Source organism: Erigeron canadensis, chromosome 6, assembly GCF_010389155.1.
Source record: "Erigeron canadensis isolate Cc75 chromosome 6, C_canadensis_v1, whole genome shotgun sequence".
Lineage (NCBI taxonomy): Eukaryota > Viridiplantae > Streptophyta > Magnoliopsida > Asterales > Asteraceae > Erigeron > Erigeron canadensis.
Window position 1 is genome coordinate 1,034,012 of NC_057766.1, and position 21,461 is coordinate 1,055,472.

Sequence of the window (21,461 nt, forward strand, 5' to 3'; positions counted from 1 at the left end):
TCTTAAGTAATCAAGAAATTAGCGACAGAAAGAAAGTTATTGATGGCATCTGATGTTTATATCATCGATTATCCATCAAATTTTCCGACCATGATTTCTCTGTTTAATAATGTGAGTTACATTTCTGACCATTTTAAATATTAGTTTCCTTGTATTTTCTAATCTAGTTTTGTTAGTAACATGTTCATAAATTTAAAACTTTGACAAATATGTTAAAGGATACTTAGTTGAAGTTTTTTAGATGTAGTATTTGTAATGTTTATTCAATTGTATCCTTCATACGGAAATGTTCGCTTAGAGGACGGAGTGTGCGATGCTGATATATATTAATTGTCATATAAGTTGATTTATGAGCTCTATACTTCTTAATGACCATATTATAAAAAATAATTTTGTGCAAAATATGACATGTTATGGTTTTGTAAGAAACTAAATCCCTTGCACTTGATCTTGACCGTGAAAAAAGGAATACCATAATTTATGGTATTGTTATCCAATACTCCTTCCGTCCCATTAAATATGTCAAATTTGTAATGACAAGAATATACCAAATAGGGACTATAACACAACCGGGCTGACCCTCTCTATCTTTTGGGGGCTATTGTGGTCTGTTAGAAACAACTAGACTGAGGTTGGTTCGCTGAGATGAGACTCAAATGGTGATGTTGTGTCTTGGTGTGTTCTAAGGTCCTCTATATACAATTCTTCTCAACCTATCCACTGATGCCGTGCATCATACACCAATGCGTCACATTGGTGCGTTTTCGCTTGGATCTGTTGGGGCTTTGTTGTTTAATGAGAAATCTAAATGTCCTAATTCATCCCAATGGGTCGCATTGGTCTCCCGATGAGGCGCCTTTAACCTTTTATTAAATCTCAGAATTACTTAGACTCCAATCTTTATGCATAGGCAGATAGGCTCCAATCTTCAGGTTATCTTTCATTTTTATTTAAATTGACTTTTGCGTTATCACCATAAATGAATTTTGTGTGATAACCAAAACATTCTTAAGCACATGTCCTTAAAAAGATTTGAACCAAATCAATTTATGGTTGCTCAAGTAAAATCGTATAGATAACTACCTGCAAAGTACTTATTTTCAGAACTTTATTTTTTTGTACAATTCAAAGTTTTCATAGCAATGTTTTTCTGATGATTTTCTATTTTATTTCTAACAGATATAGTTTGATTGCTCTCCTCATCTACTAAATATTAAACGTTAAATCACAACAACAGGAAATGGTCAAAAGATTAATTCTATTCATCAAGTAGTTGCTGCCCTTTTTGTATGTAGTTAAAATGCCTTGACGTCGTTTTTTCTTACTTTCTTGTCAGGAGCAAGTATGATCATGAAGCAAGTAACATGTCGCAGTGCTTAGAGGGAGTCAGGCATTTACTTGCATCCCTTCAAAGCTGTTGTGATCTTGAACTGTACAAAAAATCAAGAGGCATAGAAGATCCTGAAATTCTAGCTAGAGAGACCTTGTGTATGCAACTAGTCTAAGATATTTCTTGCAATATCCATATTTAAACCGTTACTGAGTTATTTAAGATTAGCAGCGTACAATTGAGGCACTCTACGAGTTATTTAAGATTAGCAGTGCAGTTATTGATGATGTTCCAATTAATAAGGTCCATACTGATGTTCTTTTCTCTTATTCTACTTGCGTATCATTAGATTGATTCTTCCTAACTTAAAATCTTTTTCCAAAGTCAACCAAGTATGAACGAGTCATTAAATCCAGGAGTCGATGAGACTCGAGTTTGAGCAGTCTTACCCACTCTTCATTAATCAGCAGAGCAAAAGTGTTTTTTTCCCAAAAAATAGTAAATTCCAGTTTTGTTTCCCATTTCCCTTTTTCTTTTTCATCAAGAAATGGATGTACAAATACAATATCTACATATAAGTGTGTGACCTCCCAAATAACTTTACAATATAAAAGAGTAAAATGTTTAATATTGTTTATAAATATATACAAAATATATAATTTATAATGTATCTCATTTTGGCTTATAAATTGTTACTCACTATGATTTTTAGTTGATTTTGTTACCTAACTAATCACCTTGAAAAATGTTATTGAAAAATGTTATCTTAATTTAAATTGAATTTGCCACTTGGGTAATAGCCTACTGGTGGAAGGGCTTGTCCTATTTTGGTGTAGGTATGGAGATAAGTTTTCTTGGACTAATTTTACTAACGCTACTAACATTTAGCTGTTTTTTTTATAAAAAAAAAAATCTAAATTGAATTTATGTTTATATATACTCCATGTTTAGTTCTTTAACGGTAGACAGAGTACGTAGCAGAGCAAGGTGGTGACCGACCAGTGACCCGGTAGGTACTGGGGGGGGGGGGCGCAAAGTAGTAATGGTGGTATCTGGTTTCTTGACCACTCGATCACCTTATTTGTTTTATCTTTCTTGTTTTATTTTTTGGGTCTTTTTTTAAGTGGTGAGAGAATGGTGAAACATTATTTGTTTGTGGAGAAATGAATCTAATTTTATATATTGAGTGTTTTATTGTTATTCTTCATAAATTTGTGTTAGTTCGTGCAACGCATAGGTCAAAAACCTAATTAGTGAATAATGAATAAAAATAATTTAAGCAAATCAAGTATTTTTTAAGAAAAAGAAAATGAGAGAAAAACAAATGCTTTATTAAAAAAATATGTAATATTGAACTAATAAAAAAGATTTCGCTCAAAATTGTGTATTTTGGAAAATGCTAAAATTTACTGAAAATTAACCTAGAAATTCTCTTAAATCATAAGATGATGACAAATGAATTATACTAAATCTATTTCCTAATTTTAATTTTTATTTTTTTTACATGTCATTATCTTGTGATTAAAAAAATTATTAGGATATTTTGTCAACAATATTTATCATTTTCCATAGATTTCATAAGCACTTTGCTAGAATTTGAAAATAAAGTTATATAGTTTACTAATCAATATTACATAAGTAGGTCCAAATAATAGTGTACGTTTTACTCCGTATTTTAGTCTCTTATGTTTATTATATTTTCATGTTGATGTTTAATATGTTCAAATACTCTATTTACTGTGTATTGTTCAAGCTACGCTAAAGTGCGTTATGTTTTATGTTTGCGACTGTTCTCTACTTTTAATGTATTCTAATGATACTCGACCGATATGTATGGTTACTAAAATCTTTACATTCTCCTAGTTTTTTGTCTCATTTGACCGAAGGTCTTTGTCTCTCTACCTCTAAGCAGAATCAACTACATCTCACCTTTCTTATAATTGGGTCTTGTTATACTAACTAGGAATTGGGTCCTAAGTAGGAATTGAGTCATGTTTTACTCACTATTTCAATACACCCTTTTTTTTTTAATTTACCACCAATAGCACATACCGTTGATAACCTACGACGATTATTTTGTTAGTACTTTTTATAAGTTAATGACTCAAACGCACGTCACATACACTTCTTTTAAGGAAGAATTACCCGTTGGGTCGAACCAAACCAATAAAAGGTGGGGCAGTTTCCCAAATATAATTGAATAAGCATGACCAATTAAAAGTATTAAAACTTATAGTCAATGATGGTCAGCCCAACTAGTTAGAGACAATCCCGGATTTACCTCAAGTTCTTGAGTTTGATTATCGCGGATGACAAACTTTGAGTTTTCCCGGAATACTTGTAACTGCCCATAATCAACATTTTTTTGTCTAGGGTATGTGCAATACTTCAACATTATATTCGTGAAGATTTTTTTATATGGTATCTTGAGTGAATGTTCAAAAAAATATTAAAAATTAATTCCATGATGGAAGGATGTCATATATCCCCTTCTTAAACTTGAAAATAACATATTTACCCACTTAATATCATATTTACCCAATCTAAATTTTAAAATTCTCCAAATTACCCAATCCATAAATAAAAACTCAATTGAACACTAAATTCTCATTTTATCCCTAATAATTAGAAATGTAAAACATTTATTTAATTTTTTTTAGCACTAAACTAAAAGATTATAAAAGAAATTGCATCCAATATCAATCAACGAATACATTGATCTCAAACTTAAATTGGGTTATTGATTTATAAGACTTAAAAATCATTTTAAATATTAAAAATCATTTTAAATATTTTTATACATGTAACGTTTTTAGATTGTCTTATACTAAACTATATTTTATTATCATTATTTGAGTATATAAAAAATATGGTGGATAAATAGCCAAAAATCTACATCTATATTATGTAAACTGTCTACTTTACATAGAATAGACTATAGGTCCTGATTTTAACAAACTGCTTCGCATACTTTTCTTAAGACAAAGAATAAGTGTCGTTAATCTATAGAGTCACGAGAAAGAAAAAAAAATAGGGTTGATCACTTTAAATAGTATAATAATTGTTGATGATTAAATTAATCTATAGTTATTAGTAATTTTAATGATTTTATAAGTGAAATAGGTAAATTTGAAAAACTTAAAGTTTAGATTGGGTATATGTGATATTAAGTTGTTTAAGATAGGTAAATATGTTGTTTTGATGTTTAGGAAGAAGATATATGAGATTTTCCTAACCGTTGTGTAATAGATAATATTTTTCATATAATGGTTATGTATGGCAAGAGCTTTTCAAGAGCTTTTCAGAAGCTTTAACTTTTAATTTTAAACAAAAACCTCCCAAAATTTTAAAATCTTGGTTTGGATGGTGTAGTTGTAGGTTCTATTTTTCAACCAAAAGCTCTACAAATCAACGTTAGTACAACTAACGTTCTAATCTTGATGGAGCTTTTAATAGTTATAATTACCCAAATATCCTTTTAGTATCATAATAATCAGTATATATAATTCTTTTACCTATTTTTTCTATTCCCCTTTTTAATAATACACGTAATCCCAAATACTATCAAAGCAAAGATCTCTAATATTTTTTTTCTTAATTCGGTAAAGTGTACCCAACCTTGTTTAACATCGTCCATTTTGATTTGTTTATACAAACTTGTGCACGTTAATCGCTGATATTTTGAATTTTAGGATTTTTTATTTTTATTATTTATTTGAGTCTTTTTTATTATGACTTTCTATATTATTTTATTGGTTTGTTTTATAAAGTAAAGGTATGTTTATTGCTACAATTCTGGGCTTTTTGTTTTATATCTTAGGGTTCAAAAGATTTACAAAACAAAAGTTTATACATATTTAGCTTATGACATCGATGATTTCTTATAACGTTTTATGTTTGCATTTATATCATTTTATCCTTTTTGGTCATTTTATAATTTAACATGTAGCTACAGCTATTATGTCAAACATTTTTAAAAAATTAAAAACTCTAGCTAACAGCTTTGCTTAAAAGCTACAACTTACAGTTCTAACTAAAAGTTACAGTTACAAGCTACAACTATTTTTGCTAAACATATCCAATAAAGGATAACTAAATTTTTATACATTAAAAATTATAAATTAATTGATATATACCAAAAATAAATAAAGAAAATAATTATAATTATCTACTGTTTGGTCACATGTGGTGTAAGTGTGTAACTATGGCCGCATTGTATGTTTTATTTCACAACTAAAAGTGGGTAGACCCACTAAGTTGGTCACACGACTATGTTTAATAATTCTTTATTATCATTATCTAAAGAAAACACCGACTGCCCCATCCAAATATAGCCGATGGTGATGGACTAATAGACACCCAATTAAATCTACTATTTATAAATCGTGTTTGGAGAGTGTCATTACAGGGCCGACCTTTTTGAAGCTAGCTTGAAATTTTGAATCTTCATAAATTAACGGTTATTATTTAAAACAAAAAAATGTTTGTGTAGATTTTTAAAAGTTAGATCTTCAAAAGCTTTACCTAAAATAAAAGTGATATAGCAGCTAATTAACGTTTGAAAAAACTCAGAGCTACCAATTCTCAGCCAGGTTGAAATGAGAGGGTAGAGATCTAAAAGTCATAGGAGTGATCGGTGATGAAATGATTTATCTGACGCGCTCCTCCCTTAGCCATCATGGCTCCACCATCGATCGAAAGGTTTCGCCTATATCTTACGGACCATGTCCTTTGGAAAAAAAAAATTTAATTTTGTTTTTTTGGAGTTAGTTAATTAAAGAAAAAATGAAATAGGAGAAAAAAAAAGGGAAAAAAAATCGAAAACGAACTTTCTCTCTATTATCTTTAAAGTACATTCTCTTTGGATCTCTATCCAATAATATAAATCGTCTAAGCTAGTGGAAACTTGGTGCTAATTAAAAGCATCACTAATTAAGATACACAAAATCGAATGTGATCAACATATTGATGAGAACAAATCTTCCTAACATGAAGTAATATAAACAAAAAACATTAATATATGTCAGTTTAGTAACCATCTATACATTACATTATATCATTACCATTAGAATAAACACATATGGTAGCATGCAACTATAATGCTAATTATGCATAATATCCCATTGAGATCAAATATTATCTTATATGATTATATAAATCACACCACATCTAAACATGTACCCAAATTCAAGCTATAAATTGGCTACTTAAGTTGCTTATACTTATTCCAACAAACATCTTATCTTTTCTAGACATACATCCTTAATCTAACTTTCTATATCACCAATCATATATTTTTTATTATTAGTCAATATGGATATTGAAATCATCTCCCAAGAAAGCATCAAGCCATCTTCCCCAACACCACCAAACTTGAAAACATTTGAGCTTTCTCTCCTTGACCAACTTATTATCAGTCCATATGTACCAATCATCTTATACTACCCAAATAACAATGGTGATACCATTTTCCAAGCTATAGAAAGATCAATAGCTCTAAAAAAGTCTTTGTCCAAAACATTGACTCAGTTTTACCCACTTGCTGGCAGAGTCAAGGACAATCTTTCTATCGATTGCGACGACGTTGGTGCTAACTTTGTGTTAGCTTTGGTTCATCGTCGTCTTGATGAGTTTTTGCGCAATCCTGACCACGGATTGATCAATAGGTTTTTGCCATTTGAGCCTAGTTTTGATGAATCTAGTGCGGGTGAAGCTCGTGTAACAAATGTTCAAATGAACATTTTTGAATGTGGTGGAATCGTCATTGGTTTGTGCATTTCGCACAAGATCCTTGATGGGGCTGCTCTTCACACTTTTCTTAAAGGATGGTCCAATATGGCAAGTGGGGCTAAAGAAGTTGTCTATCCGAATTTAACGGCACCATCTCTTTTCCCTGCTAAAAGTTCATGGCTTAGGGACATATCAATGGTCATATCTCAATCACTATTAAAACAAGGAAAATGTGTCACGAAAAGATTCTTATTTGGTTCAGATGCTATAGCCAAACTTAAGACAAAGGCGGCTACAAATGGAGTTCAAAACCCAACTCGTGTTGAGGCAGTATCCGCTTTGATATGGAAGTGTGCAATGGCGGCTTCTAAAGAAGCATGTGGTTTACAGAACACTTCTCGCCTGACCCATTTTGTAAATCTGCGTAAAAAACTTGGACCGACTTTATCAAAACACTCTATATGTAACTTGATCTGGATCGCAAACGCAGTGTGCCCAGATAGCCATGAGACCACGTTGGATGGTTTGGCAAATAAGGTTCGCGAAAGCATTTCCAAAATCGATGTTGAGTTTGTGAACAAGGCTCAAGGTGATGAAGGGTACATTGCTATAATGAAGTCACTTCAAGAAATGGGACAAGTTGCCTCCAAAGGGCCTATAGACAACTATAGTTTTACAAGCTGGTGCAACATGGGTTTCTATGAAATCGATTTTGGATGGGGAAAACCGAGTTGGGTCACTGGTCTCGTAGGTGACGGTGTCCCGGTGTTCATGAATCTTGTTAGCCTAATGGATGCAAAATCTGGTGATGGAGGAATAGAAGCATGGTTGAATCTGGATGAAATAGATATGAAAATTCTTCAAGGAAACCAAGAGTTACTTGCTTATGCTTCACTAGATCCAAGTCCTCTTTAAAACTATGATGAAGTTGGTGCATTACAAATTCATGGGCCATATCATCATCCCTTTAATTTTCATTTTCCTTAAGTATGTAACGATTAAGAATTAAATTTAAGTGTATGTGAATAAGGCTCATTTCACATGGGCTTATCAGTTTGTGATAATCTAAGATTTTTAATTAAAATTTTCCATATATGAAAGGTTTAATTTTTTAAAGTCAACCATGCATGATGAAACAGCTTAATATATTGGCTTTTCAAATCGCTTAATTAGCATCTTTCCATTTAGTATCTTTTTGATACTGCTTCTAACATATAGATACGCGCTAATATATTTCATTCGTTGTCTCTTGTGGCTGGCTATTCGGATCTAGGATCTAATTACATAGGTTAAAAGCTTAATTGGGTCAACAAATTTTACGGATAAGAAACTTCATTTGGGATAAACATAATAGTTTAAATCGGGTCTTCACAAAATGTCAAGTCTATATCAAAATCACCTTCACCTTTCTTATAACTTTTTACGACAGAGTAATTAGTCATTAGATGTCCATCTATACAGGAAACCTGAATTGGGGAAATTTTACCCGTTTATCTGTTTATTAACAATATGAAGTAAATGATCTGTCAATAATAGCAATCATTTTCCCTGTGGTATGCTATAAGCTGTAAGGCTGTAACTAATCAGATACATAACAAATAAACAACAATCTAGAAAAATAATTTGTGAGTAAACTTTCTTCATGGCAAAATAAAGGCTTGAAGAGTGAAGACTAATGTTAACTTAGATTATGAATCATTAAGTCAAGTCAATATATCACCAAACAAGTGTTACAAATTTAGATATAGGGATTAAGGTACCATATGACTCCTTACTCCTTAGTCATTGCAAGATCAAGCCCATAACGAGGGGATTGGGCCTTGTAAATTTAGATACGGGCTCATGGTTTAGTATGAATTAAACAAATGATGGGCCAAACTCAGTTGAGTTAATTTATAGAAATTACATTGCTCCAAATTTTAAATTTACAATAGGTATAATATACAAATACAATACGATACAATTTATAGTTCTTCATGCATGAGACATGATGACCAAAAACACACAACATTAATATCTCAAGAAAACAAGTAACTAATTTCAAACCAAAACCTCTGGTAACCCAAAAATGCGCAACGACAAAGAAATTGCCATTGTTGGGGCTGGAATCAGCGGCTTGACTGCATGCAAACATATAATGGATAAAGGTTTCCGGCCGGTGGTTTTTGAGTCCTGGTGCTCCATTGGTGGTGTATGGGCTCACCAGACCATTGAATCCACCAAACTTCAAACCCCAAAAACTTATTATCAGTTTTCAGATTGGCCATGGCCATCTTCTGTCACAGATGTCTTTCCTGATCATAATCAAGTTTCTGAGTACATTAAATCCTATGCTATACACTTTGATCTCTTGCCAAGAATCAAGCTCAATCATAAGGTGTTGGCTATTGATTACTCTTTACCATTAGATGATGATGATGATGAGATGTACGGTAATTGGGATGAGTGGGGTGGCAATGGAGGGCCTTTCTCTGACCTTGATGGGAAATGGAAATTGCTTGTGCAAGACAATCTCTATCCATCAGAACCACCAAAGGTTATTAGCTGCAATTTCATACATGGGATTTGCTAAATAAGGCCCCAGACACTAGTTAGTAGATATTCAATGAACTCTGAGTTTCTTAATATAGATATCCAAAACAACCACGGTGTACCAAAATTATGACAGCGACTAGATATCTAAAACACTTATGGCATTAAAGACGTCTGTTTGATTTTGGGCCTAATCAATTGGGTGTTTTTGCTAAATCCAACCCTTAAGGCTGTTTAAGGTGCATTAAATAGTTGTATATTTGAAATTTTTTTTGAAATGGGCGTATTTCAAGGGTGTTTTGTCAAACAAGTTTTGGAAATAATTTTTTACGAAAGTAGTGAATCCGGTTTTTGAAATACCGGATTCAAATTTTCTAGTCAAATCCGGTATTTGAAATACCGGTTTCAAAAAGAATATTTGAATCCGGTATTTCAAATACCGGACTCGAGTTTGATGTGACACACTCTGACATTGCATGTTGACTGAACAGTCAATGTTTTCACGTACATCGAAACCGGTTTTTGAAATACCGGTTTGAACCTAACCCTAACACGTGTCGATGCCTGGTGATACCCTAGTTGATGTGATGTGACAAGGTTCAGAGGTGCAGGAAAGGTGGCAGTAGGAACAGTACTACGTGACTATGAATCCGGTATTTCAAAAACCGGATTCAAGTCGAGACAAAAAACCCCATGCAACGTAACAGACTATCTACTGTATATATACATGCATATTTACTCATAGATGATCACGCAAAAACATATATTTCTCATACAAGCAACCATTAATTTATCAAAGCAGTATTTTCATAAACAAAAATGGCCTCTATCAATGTTAGTTGTGTTCCTAGAAACCCAGAGTTGTTGTGGCTACAAGCTGCAGATGAACATCGGTCATACAACATCTCCCATGACCGTGCCCTCACAGAAAAGCCACGTTGCAGAAGAGGTGATGGAGGGCTTAACAGACAACTGCAAGATGGTGTGCCCAACGAGGTTGTATACTATATCAAGAGTGCTGGGTTTTACGAACTCTTCCAGGCATATACATGCCAACTTGATCATTCTTTGATCATTGTGTTGACTGAGCGATGGCGTCCAGAAACCAACACGTTTCACCTTCCTGTCGGTGAAGCGACTGTCACCTTGCAATATGTGCAGGTGATATGGGGTTTTTCAAAAACCAGTTATTGCAGGTTTGTGTCAGGTTGATGTGCAAGGTGTGCAGCATGATGTGACCGTGAATAGGGGTAATGGGTACTAAGTTCGAAACCGGTAATTCAAAAACCGGTTTCAAATCTATATATATACCCCCATTCGGCTGGTTCTAGCAATTTACCAACTACAAAAAAACCATCCAAAGAATTTCATAAATTATATCTGAGATGGCAGGTCCTTCTGGTGCTAATTCAGTTCCAAATCTCACCCGGTTTGGAGCACATGAGAGGGTTCGGATTGACGGAATTGATGATAACAAGTGTAAAAATGAGGTAATAACTTTAATTGATCATTTGAAGGGGAAAAAGTCGGAGTATGAGGGTGAGATCTTTGAACATGAAAGAGTGGTACAACCGTCCACAATAGACAACAGGTACTTGTGCTACTTGCGGGAGAAGGTCCAATGGTTGCAATTAAGCATTGGGCATCTTACTTTTGCCGAGTCCTCAATGACAAGCACGATTCAGCACTAGACTAGCTATCATCATGAATTTGGCCCGGTTGGTAGGCGAACTGATGGTTACGTGACTGATCCGGGAGAGGAATATGCCGAAGACCCCGAAGCTGCAATCTCACCTGACTATGAGGCCGGTGAATACATTCACCGTAATGATGGTGACAGTGACGTAGACTCAAATGATTCCCGATTTGGTTCGCCATATTATTCGGTTCACCGTAACGATTGCAACCTTTAAATTCTACTCTTTTTGTAATCGTTTTCGTTCGGAATAAAATAAGTTTTTTAATTAGTTTTATAATGCTTTTAATGTTATTCTGTTTTAAAATAACTGGCCAAAAAATACGAAGATGACGTAAAACAAACATAAATTTCACAAATTTTCATACATGAAAACGGCTAAGCAAAGATAAACTTAACGGATTAAAACATCAAACAACAACAGCACACAATAACAGAAACAGAAAAACGACAACATTATTGCCAAATTCAAAGTTCAGGGCATGTCTTCTTGTTATGGCCCAATTAACCGCAAACGCCACATCTAGCTTGTTGTCTTGAGGTCGAAGATCTGCTGGTAGAACTCTCATCCATCTCGTTCCGGTAACGTCTGGTGCGTCTTCTACCCCTATGCGTGACCAGTTTTGCCGGGTCTCCCTGTATCTTCCAATCTACCTACGCCCAGTAATGCACGTCTCGGAGGGGAGCAAGTGCAGCATTATACTGACTTATCCACGTCCTAGTTGTGTACCTCTTGCTAGGAAGATTAGCAGCTATCTCTTCTCTACATCCGCAAACAGCAATGGCATGAGAACATGGAAACCTTTGATGCTGCCAAGCTCCACAAGAGCATTTTTTCCTATTCGCCGTCATGACAACGTTGCATGTGTTCTCGCCTTGTGCATTTCTTTGGTTTGTTATGACCGTGTAATCTCCTGATCGCTCAGAAAAAACTTCCACCCTATGACCTGTTGAGGCTCTTGCACGCAACTGCCACATTTTGGGAGTTAGTGGTGGGTTCCAATTGTTGGCCCTCCGGTATTGGTTGACAAAATGGTCTCTTGTCCAGGTAAATGTGGTCTCAATTAAAGCTTTAATGGGTAGCATTCGAGCCTTACCAAGGATTTTGTTTTGGCACTCGACAATGTTTGTCGTTAAGTTACCCCAACGGCGAAGCCCCGAGTCGTGCCTTAGAGTCCACTTATCTAGACCAATATTTCTTAAATACGGCCAAACATCATTATCTTCACCCTTGATTTCCCTCACCGTCCAAGTATACTTGGATGATTGGGAAGTGGAACCGATAACCCAAGTAAGATTTTTGATTCTCCTGTTCTTGAAGTGCGAGTTCACATTGCTACAAACGTGCCTCAAACAATACCGATGATGCCACCCCTGAATTTGGTTCACTGCATTAAGAATGCCTTGGTGACGGTTTGAAATGATACACAAATCACCCTGCCGCTGCGATCCGACATGCTCTTCAAAGAGATTTAGAAACCATGCCCAACTTTCATTAGACTCTTCATCAACCAAGGCAAAAGCGACCGGCAATAGTTGTCCATTGGCGTTCTTCGTGACTACAGTTAGCAACTTACCCTTGTAGCTGCCTTTCAAATGAGTGCCATCGACAAAGATCACTGGAATACAATGTTGGAATGCCCTAATCGCCGGTCCAAAAGCCCAGAATACAAACTTGAATTCTTGGATGTGGCTTGAACTAGTTGGCGAATGGAGCCATTCCACAACAGTGTCAGGGTAGAACGTTGTAATTCGGCAACATACCTGGGCAATGCATCAAAGTTACTCGGCCAAGTTCCATACAACCTTCAATTGCTATCCTTCTTGCATTCCACGCCTTGGCGTAGCTCATATCCACATTGAAAGTTGCTTTTACTTGTGCCTGGATCTGTCTGACTTTATAAGTTAACTCTTCCCGCACGTTAGGTAAAATTTCAGAAGCAATCATACTTGCTGTCATACAACGGTTGTTGTTAGATATCACTTCTCCATAGCAATTGTGACTCTCCAGCCACTTTGTGATCTGAAACATGCCTAACTTGTTTCTGCTTGTTCCAACTACAACCCACCTACACGGGACCCGGTCCGAAACACCACGATAATTCTTCCCCCTTATCATGCACTGTGCTTTCCAAAACGTTGGCCTTGTATCCATTACAATAAGTTCTCTGTTTTCTCTTATGTTCCAAAGCCTAACAGCGTGTACAAGTTCCGCCTTGCTTTGAAAAAACATTCCTTTTTCTATCACATTTCTTTCTCTCGACCAAAAGACCACATCTTCTTGAACTTCATTGAATGGCATTAGAGCATCTTCATTATCATCGACGAGATTAAGAAGTTCTTGATGCTCCAAAGGACCTTGTGCATGGGCCCCTTCTTCTTCTTCGTCTCCAGATACATCCCCATCAACGCTATAGTCGTCAATGGTATCATCACTTGTATAAGGTGCCTCGTCACTTGAGCCAACACCCATTGGATCAATTTCATCATCATCTTGAACATCTTCATCGTCTTCATTGTTGTTGTCTTCATCATCGTCATTGTCTTCATCATCATCATTGTCTTCATCACCTTCGTTCTCTTTATCTTCTGGTTCGTTACTTCCTTGGAAATAACATTGGCTTTGAGTCAAGCTTAACAACTGGTTTGTAAAAGTAGGCTCGAACTTCACTTCAAATTGCGCTTCACCGAGATGATAAATCATTGCCAAAGTATTATCATCCGTAATTAAGTTCCTAAAAGGAACACCCTTAAATTCATACCACAAATATAATTGCAGTTTGAACTGTTGTTTTGAAACACCAAAACAACTGTAAGTCATATCACAGATTTGTGAATAAGTCATCATGTGGAAAATGGGAAAACTTTTTCTTTTCGATGGATCTGTATTTTGAAGGATCCCATTTATGAATGATACATGATCATCCCATATTAACTGAACTACAATGGGTTTGAATGATGAAGAAGAAGCTATTTTTTTTTAAAGTGTTTGAAATGTTATCTAAAAATGTTTGTTGAGTACTGATAATGTTTAATGATGAAGAAGAAGCCATCACATACTATATATATACAACAAAAATTTAATTAGGTTTACATATCATATTAGGGTTTCACCAGAGTTCGACACGTGTTAGGGTTACAACGAAACCGGTTTTTCAAATACCGGTTTCGAAGTACGTGCAGTCAACCAATCAACAGTCCACTGTACAAGTCAACCTGCGAAGTGTCACATCTTGTCTGAAACCGGTATTTCAAATACCGGATTCAAACCGGGTATTATGAAACCGGTATTTCAAATACCGGACTCGAGTGGGATTTTTGAATCCGGTATTTGAAAAACCGGAATAACTGCTTTTGTAATTTTTTCTTTCCAAAACTTGTTTGACAAAACACCCTTGAAATATGCCCGTTTCAAAAAAAATTTCTTGTATATTTACCATAAAATTCAGGGGTGTAACTTTTTGATACAGAACGTACAAATTTTTTATGCACGTTAAATGCAGCTCTAAGGACTGTATTACATTTTCCTAATTAGCACAACAGATTAATTATGTATATAATTTGGGCAGGCTTATGAAGTTGATTTCGTGATATTATGCAATGGAAACTATAGCAACTTTCCTAATGTGCCCCAATTCCCAACGGGCGAAGGGCCAGAAATATTTGATGGTATGGCTCTACACTCCATGGAATATGCATCAATGAGCACATCCCATGCCGCCGATTTCATCAAAGACAAACGGGTCACAATTGTCGGATTTCAAAAGTCAGCAATCGACATTGCAGTTGAAGTTGCTAAAACAAATGGTACTACATATGTTCCGACACTATGACATTATGTAAATCTTGTGCTTTTTTTTAACTACATATGTCATATTCTTTGAATGACATGTGTGAGCAAGGGCGAGCTCGGCTAATTGTGTGAATATTTGTTAGGCGCTAAGCACCCATGTACAGTTGTGTACAAGAGGGCGCACTGGACGATCCCAGAACATCTGAACGAACTTCACTTTAGAGTACTAAACCGGTTCTCGGAACTCATGATTCATAAGCCTTGTGAGGGCTTCTTCCTTTGGCTTTTGGTCATTCTTCTGTATCCTTTGGTAAATTCTAAACACTTTAATTTCGAGTTTCATTTACTCACTGCAACTCGATCATATTTTTAAACTTTTGGAACAATGCGTGTCAATTCTTAAAGTGATCCATTTTAATTTATCCAGTAAATGTTTGGCTTTTACTTTGTTTATTATTACTGTATCAGTTTTTCAAAACTCATTAAGTACGTACTTACACTTTAATTGCAGTTATGGATGTTCTCGACTTTGACAGAAACTTATCTGAAATGGATATATCCATTGAAGAAACACAATATGATTCCAAAACACAGCTTCATAACACAACTCGCTTCGTGTATGTTGCCTGTATTACCCTCTACCTTTTACAAAAGAGTTGAAGGAAGCATACTACTGAAAAAATCTCAAAACTTTCACTTCTCTAAAAGCGGTATCGTTCTTGACCAAGAATTGACACCATTAGCAACAGATATCGTCATCTTTGCAACTGGTTTTAGACCAGATGACAATTTTGCCAACATTTTCAAATCGCAGTACTTCCAAAGCTGTATATTAGGATCCTCGGCTCCCTTCTACAGGTGCACTTATCTTATGCCAATCTAGACATCTAGTTGCTTATGGATTACTAGTAAAGTTGGAAACATCTTGACTCTTGGATTAAAATCAAGGGTCAACATCTTCAACTTTACAAGTAAGTTGTCTTCAACTATAGATAATCTCGATCAATCCCTAAAATACATTTGTTATTCCATGCATAAATACTTTACAGGGAATGCATACATCCTCGGATCCCACAAGTAGCAATACTCGGGTATTCAGAGAGTCCATCAAACTTATATACGACAGAGATCAGGAGCAAATGGTTGGCACATTTTATGGCTGGAAACATGAAGCTTCCCACCATTGAAGCCATGGAAGAAGATACCGAAAATTGGGAAAATTTCATGAGGAATTATGCTTTCAAAACCTACAAGAGAGCTTGTATTACTTTCTTGCTTCAAATCCATTATAATGATTTGTTGTGCAAAGACATGGGTTGCAACCCAAGGAGGAAGTCATGGTTTATACCAGAGTTGTTTGCACCATATGCCCCGACCGATTATGCTAACCTTTGATTACTCTCGATCTAGCTTAATTAGAACTACCCATCAATTCTTGGTACATGGTGGTCGAAATGGGTAGGCTATCTTTGATAACAAATAAGTGGGAATTAGTTCAGATTGCTTGTTTAGATCTACCTAGGCCGAACTGTTTATAATTCGATATTGTGTGTTTTTGGAAGGTCGTTTATAGGGACCTTTTAAAGCTAGCCACCTTATAATGACTTTCAAAATCAATAGCGCGCAAGTGCCAAAATACCAAATGTTCTTTGCTTAAAAAGGACACCATATAACTGTAAAAGTTTCACACCATGTCCTCTCAATTAAAAGCATCCAAATAACTTCCATGTCCGATGTATGACCAAAAATTTGGGGCATCTGTTCCTAGATAGCTATTTGTTACCGATTTTTTCTCTTCTCCAGCTAATTACCAGAGACCACATTTACCACAAATGGTGGTGCAGCCTGGTTTCACACCTCGGGTGATTGTAGTTGGTTTCTTAAGCACAAAACAGCTAATTTACTCTCCAAATCAAAATTTGACATTAGTATAGTTACAGACTGCAATTAGAAAATGAGTTGACTGGTTGAGCACTACTCTTCCCTTCACAATAAGCTTTTTAGACGAGCTAACGAGAGAATTGCCTTGTGAGGTCAAGCAAAGAGATGTTATTCATGATCGCAGGCCTAGTGGGGAACCCCAAGGGGTGTTTAACATGGTTCAAGTGAACAAGATGCATGTTTGTTTAGACATTGTGGCTCGAACCAATCTACCTCCAGTCTAACAAGGGCCTTCGATGTTATCAGCATTGCCACAAACAACTGTATAGTCAGATGCTGAGAGAAAAGAGAGGTAAGTTGGAACTGACAGCATTACGATAGGTATACAACTGGTCAACTACTATACCAGACCTAGCTGCTAAGGTATTTATATTAGTGGGTTCATGTTTACCATATAAAGAGATACAAGGTCAAGGCACAATTCATTGAAATCAATGCCAAAACTAGTCTTCAGCATGACATGACTTTTCATCACATCACAAAAATGTCCCCGAGAAACTACAACCAGTAAAATTTTGATACAACAAAAATGTTACATCTCTAACGGGTCAAATGGGTAAAATGAAAAATTAGCTTAGACGCAGATGAGTTACAAGTCGCTTTAAGTGTATGTTTGATGCATAAAACATTCTATTTAAATATTGAAAATAATATAATCTAAAATAATTATTTAAAATACTGAATATTTGGACAGAAAAGGTAAACCCTATATGGCCTAACCCATTTTGACCCATACAATGATTACCTACGGTCAAATCTATATGGAGGTTTCTAGGACTATATGTCCATTTCTTTGTGTAGTGTTGTATTGTTGCTGAAACTATTACATATGACTCGGTCATAAAGGCAGCAACGAAATTACAAAAGTTTCAGCAGAGGAAGTCGGTCTTTGTGTAGTGTGGTATACGGTATTGTTGCTGAAAATAAGGTACCTTTCAAATGAAATTGTATGCTTCCATCAACATTGTAAACATGTAATTGGCTTGTGCTGTCAGTTTTATAATACTGTTTGTTGGCTTACCGCTTACCAGATACCTTCAATATTTATGGATGTCGCCACACCAACTGCAGATTGTCTAAATGTAGTGCATGGCTTACTTTCTCCAGTGATTACTGGGACATCAAAAGGTGAGAATCCATGCTTTTGATGGACTCTTTTGACTTTTTATAGAGGTTGAAGTTTTGGCCTCTTCACTTATAAACGGGTCCATCTGGATTGTGTTTGTTCTCTATTGGGTCAAGTATAATATAGCTAAAAGTGTAATGGCTCAAATATGTTATACATCTTGAACATTGAAAGAGTCTAAGGTCTAGTATTCATGGTTATAAACTCGTAAATAGCTTTATTAGTAAAATATTTCTTGTAATAATATTGTTTATGTAGTCATAGTGAATGCATCAAGTATTTGGTACGACAAGAAAGTATGTTAGTGGGTCGACTGTCAACCCAAGTCGATTTGTTTTGACCTGTATCAACACCAACCCGTATATACCTGAACGCATTCCCCAATTGGCCCAGTCTTCCCATATTGCTACTTCTATTTATAACCCAAGACGCTGCAAAAGTGCAGCACTATATAAGAATGACCCGCCCAACTACAGATTACATAAATACATGTCAATCTATGTCATCCATCTGAACTCCTGTTACTTAAACTACCCGGCATGAATATATTCATAAAAAAAAAAAAAAACAATTAGCTGTGACAAGATAAATCTATACATTTTAACTTCACTCATGTGGTCCATCATCATTAACAGCAAGGTAAACTATATTTCATTCCAAAACTTCACTTGCTTGCAAATCAGGCACACAAAATCTGATCAAATCAGAAAACTATATACAAACAAACTAAAATTAACTATTTCCACACACAAAGTCACAAACCGGAAACACTCTAGCTGTCATTCGGGATGTCACGTCATATTTGAAGCATATGGAATCATTTTGGATCATCCAGCACTTAAACATAAAGTGTTAATAAATGAAGCATTTACAAAGTGGAATATTTTAAACAAATCTAAAAATTAAAGTGAATAATGACATCTCTTATACAAGTCGAAAGTAATTTATTCCATCTTAACTAATGACAAGCTCTCCATCTATTTGTGATCAGATACTGATCGAATATCTAAAGCCATCTAACTGATTGAGCAAAAGCAGTGTTTCCATATAAGAACACAAAAAAAAAGGTATAATCGTTTCCAGGAATCCTCCCAAACGGACGACTAATGGGTTCTGATTCGGGATCATAAAGTTCAAGGTTGGCAAAATATTGTTCTTGGTGTGCCTTTACTGTGCCAGTATAAGTTCACCCGTCTTCCTAAATCCGAATAATGCCTTTACTGTGGCATATGGTATATTGATGTTGTATAGCTTTGTAAACGATATAAAACAATGAATGAATGTCTGAATGTATTTTCAATACGGTTTCTTGACTGCATGTCGATCATCTCTGCTCTTTGTTTATATATTGAGATCGACATTTTGTACCCAATTAGACTACAGAAACCTAAAGGGCCTTAAATGATATATGAAAGCCCACATGTATAATGTTGTATTATTGGCCAATCAAAACTCAAAAAGGTAGTGATTTGCTCAAGAAAGTTAATTATGAGGACACATAAAAAAGATGAAAAATACAGGATTACTTTTTATAGTTTTATATATCCTGTCTAGAAACTATAATTTTCAATACGATCACTGCATAACCTTTTTTCACTTATGATTTTAATCTTCAGAAGCCGTTGTCATTTGTTATTTGATTGAATACTTTTATTTAACAATGGCAAGTAACAAACCACTAGTTGAGAGGTTTCATATAATTGTTTATTGATTCACCATTTCTAAGTTTGTGTATCTGTTTAGATTTTGATTTTAGTTTCTATTAAAACAATAACCGCGCGATGCGATGATGTAATGGTGGCGATGGGTGATGGCGATGTAATGGTGGCAGTCGTGGTGGCATTGACGGGTGATGGCGGCTCGCGACAGTGGCGACAATTGGTGGTAATGATTACTTGTAAACTCCATGACACTTAAACCCATTAAATGAAAACTCAAGGTCGGTGGGGGAATCACCGACTTTGATAACTTTAGAGCGATTTGGTTTTCGTTCTGGTTTTGGCTCCGGCCAAGTTCTATATCTATTCGGGTTTTAATCTCTCTTTGGGCAAGAAGTTTAAATTTCAAGACCAAAATCTAGTCAAACCTTTGGAGCAAGAATGGGTTGGGGGAAAAGTATGAAACAATAAAGGACCACGAATGTAATTTACTACGACCTTATTGATGGATGTAATTTACTATTTAGAATTGTAAACAATAAAGGACCACGAATGTAATTTACTACGAGTATTTAGAATTGTAAAAATTGTAAAAGGTAATTAAACTAATAACTAAACCAAGATAAGTGTATAAAAAAAAGAGAACAATGATATAATATACTTTTCCTATATTATATATTAAATGTTTAATTTTAACTGGTTAAATCTCTAACTTTTAATTTTGTCTGTAAAAATTTTTATTTGTATTATATAACGATTTATATAAAATATATGATTAAATATAGTTTTAAATATATTTTTTACTATATAACTTTTACCAACCAATATATAATAATGTTATTTACATTTAAAATTGAATGAAATTTTGAAAATTTAAATTAGACATTTAACCTAGGAGTGATAGGTATTGAGTTCACTTCCTAGTGTGACCAAAATGCTTCCAAGAATAAAGATAGGAGTTTTCTCATAATGAGTTTTCTCATAATGAGTTTCTCTGGACTAGAGTTAAGTATAAGAACAGGCATGTTGTTGAGCCCAAATTTGTAGTTTAAAAGAAAAAATTTTTTTAACATGAACTAATTAATAAATTAATAAATATATTAATAAATGGGGGATGAGAATATAAGGTTGTTAGGTACCTAAGCTTAGGTGTGGAACACTAGCATTTTTTTTTTTAATTTATAAAATTCATGGGGGTCAGGTGATTTATTTAAAATTTAACAAATATTAAAAAATTAATATGTAAGAGGTTTCACACCTAGTCTTATGTGTCAGCCTTATATTCACTTTTACCTTAATAAATCTTTCTATACTCTATGAAAATAATCACACCCCTCATTTTTAAAAATAGATACTCAAATGCTACATATGAAATTACTAAATTGCCTCTTAATAAACACCCATTATGAAAAGAGTTTTATAAATTATCAAATTTGCCCTTAATGCATTAATTTACACCCTAAATCCTTATTTTAATAATTAACACTTTAAGTCTTTATCTTTGAAAAATTTCTACTATCACAATTACAGCAACTTACACCACTTAACAACAACGCTACCACCGCCACCAATAGTACCATCACCGACACCACTAGACCTCCTTCACCACCACCACCACTGTCGCATTGTGCGGATACCACGCTCGTACTTTTTTA

The 21,461-nt window shown here is 34.7% G+C and overlaps 2 protein-coding genes across 2 annotated transcripts; both read left to right on the top strand.

Moving 5' to 3' along the window:
• Nucleotides 1-1,364: 1,364 nt before the first annotated feature.
• Nucleotides 1,365-7,975, top strand: LOC122602992 (stemmadenine O-acetyltransferase-like). Its single transcript, XM_043775607.1, has 2 exons — nt 1,365-1,488; nt 6,639-7,975. The coding sequence occupies exons 1-2, from the start codon at nt 1,365-1,367 to the stop codon at nt 7,973-7,975; spliced, it is 1,461 nt and encodes a 486-aa protein (XP_043631542.1).
• Nucleotides 7,976-9,128: 1,153 nt separating this feature from the next.
• Nucleotides 9,129-16,790, top strand: LOC122602993 (probable flavin-containing monooxygenase 1). Its single transcript, XM_043775608.1, has 5 exons — nt 9,129-9,596; nt 14,858-15,095; nt 15,225-15,391; nt 15,593-15,939; nt 16,131-16,790. The coding sequence occupies exons 1-5, from the start codon at nt 9,129-9,131 to the stop codon at nt 16,474-16,476; spliced, it is 1,566 nt and encodes a 521-aa protein (XP_043631543.1). The 3' UTR covers nt 16,477-16,790.
• Nucleotides 16,791-21,461: the final 4,671 nt, after the last annotated feature.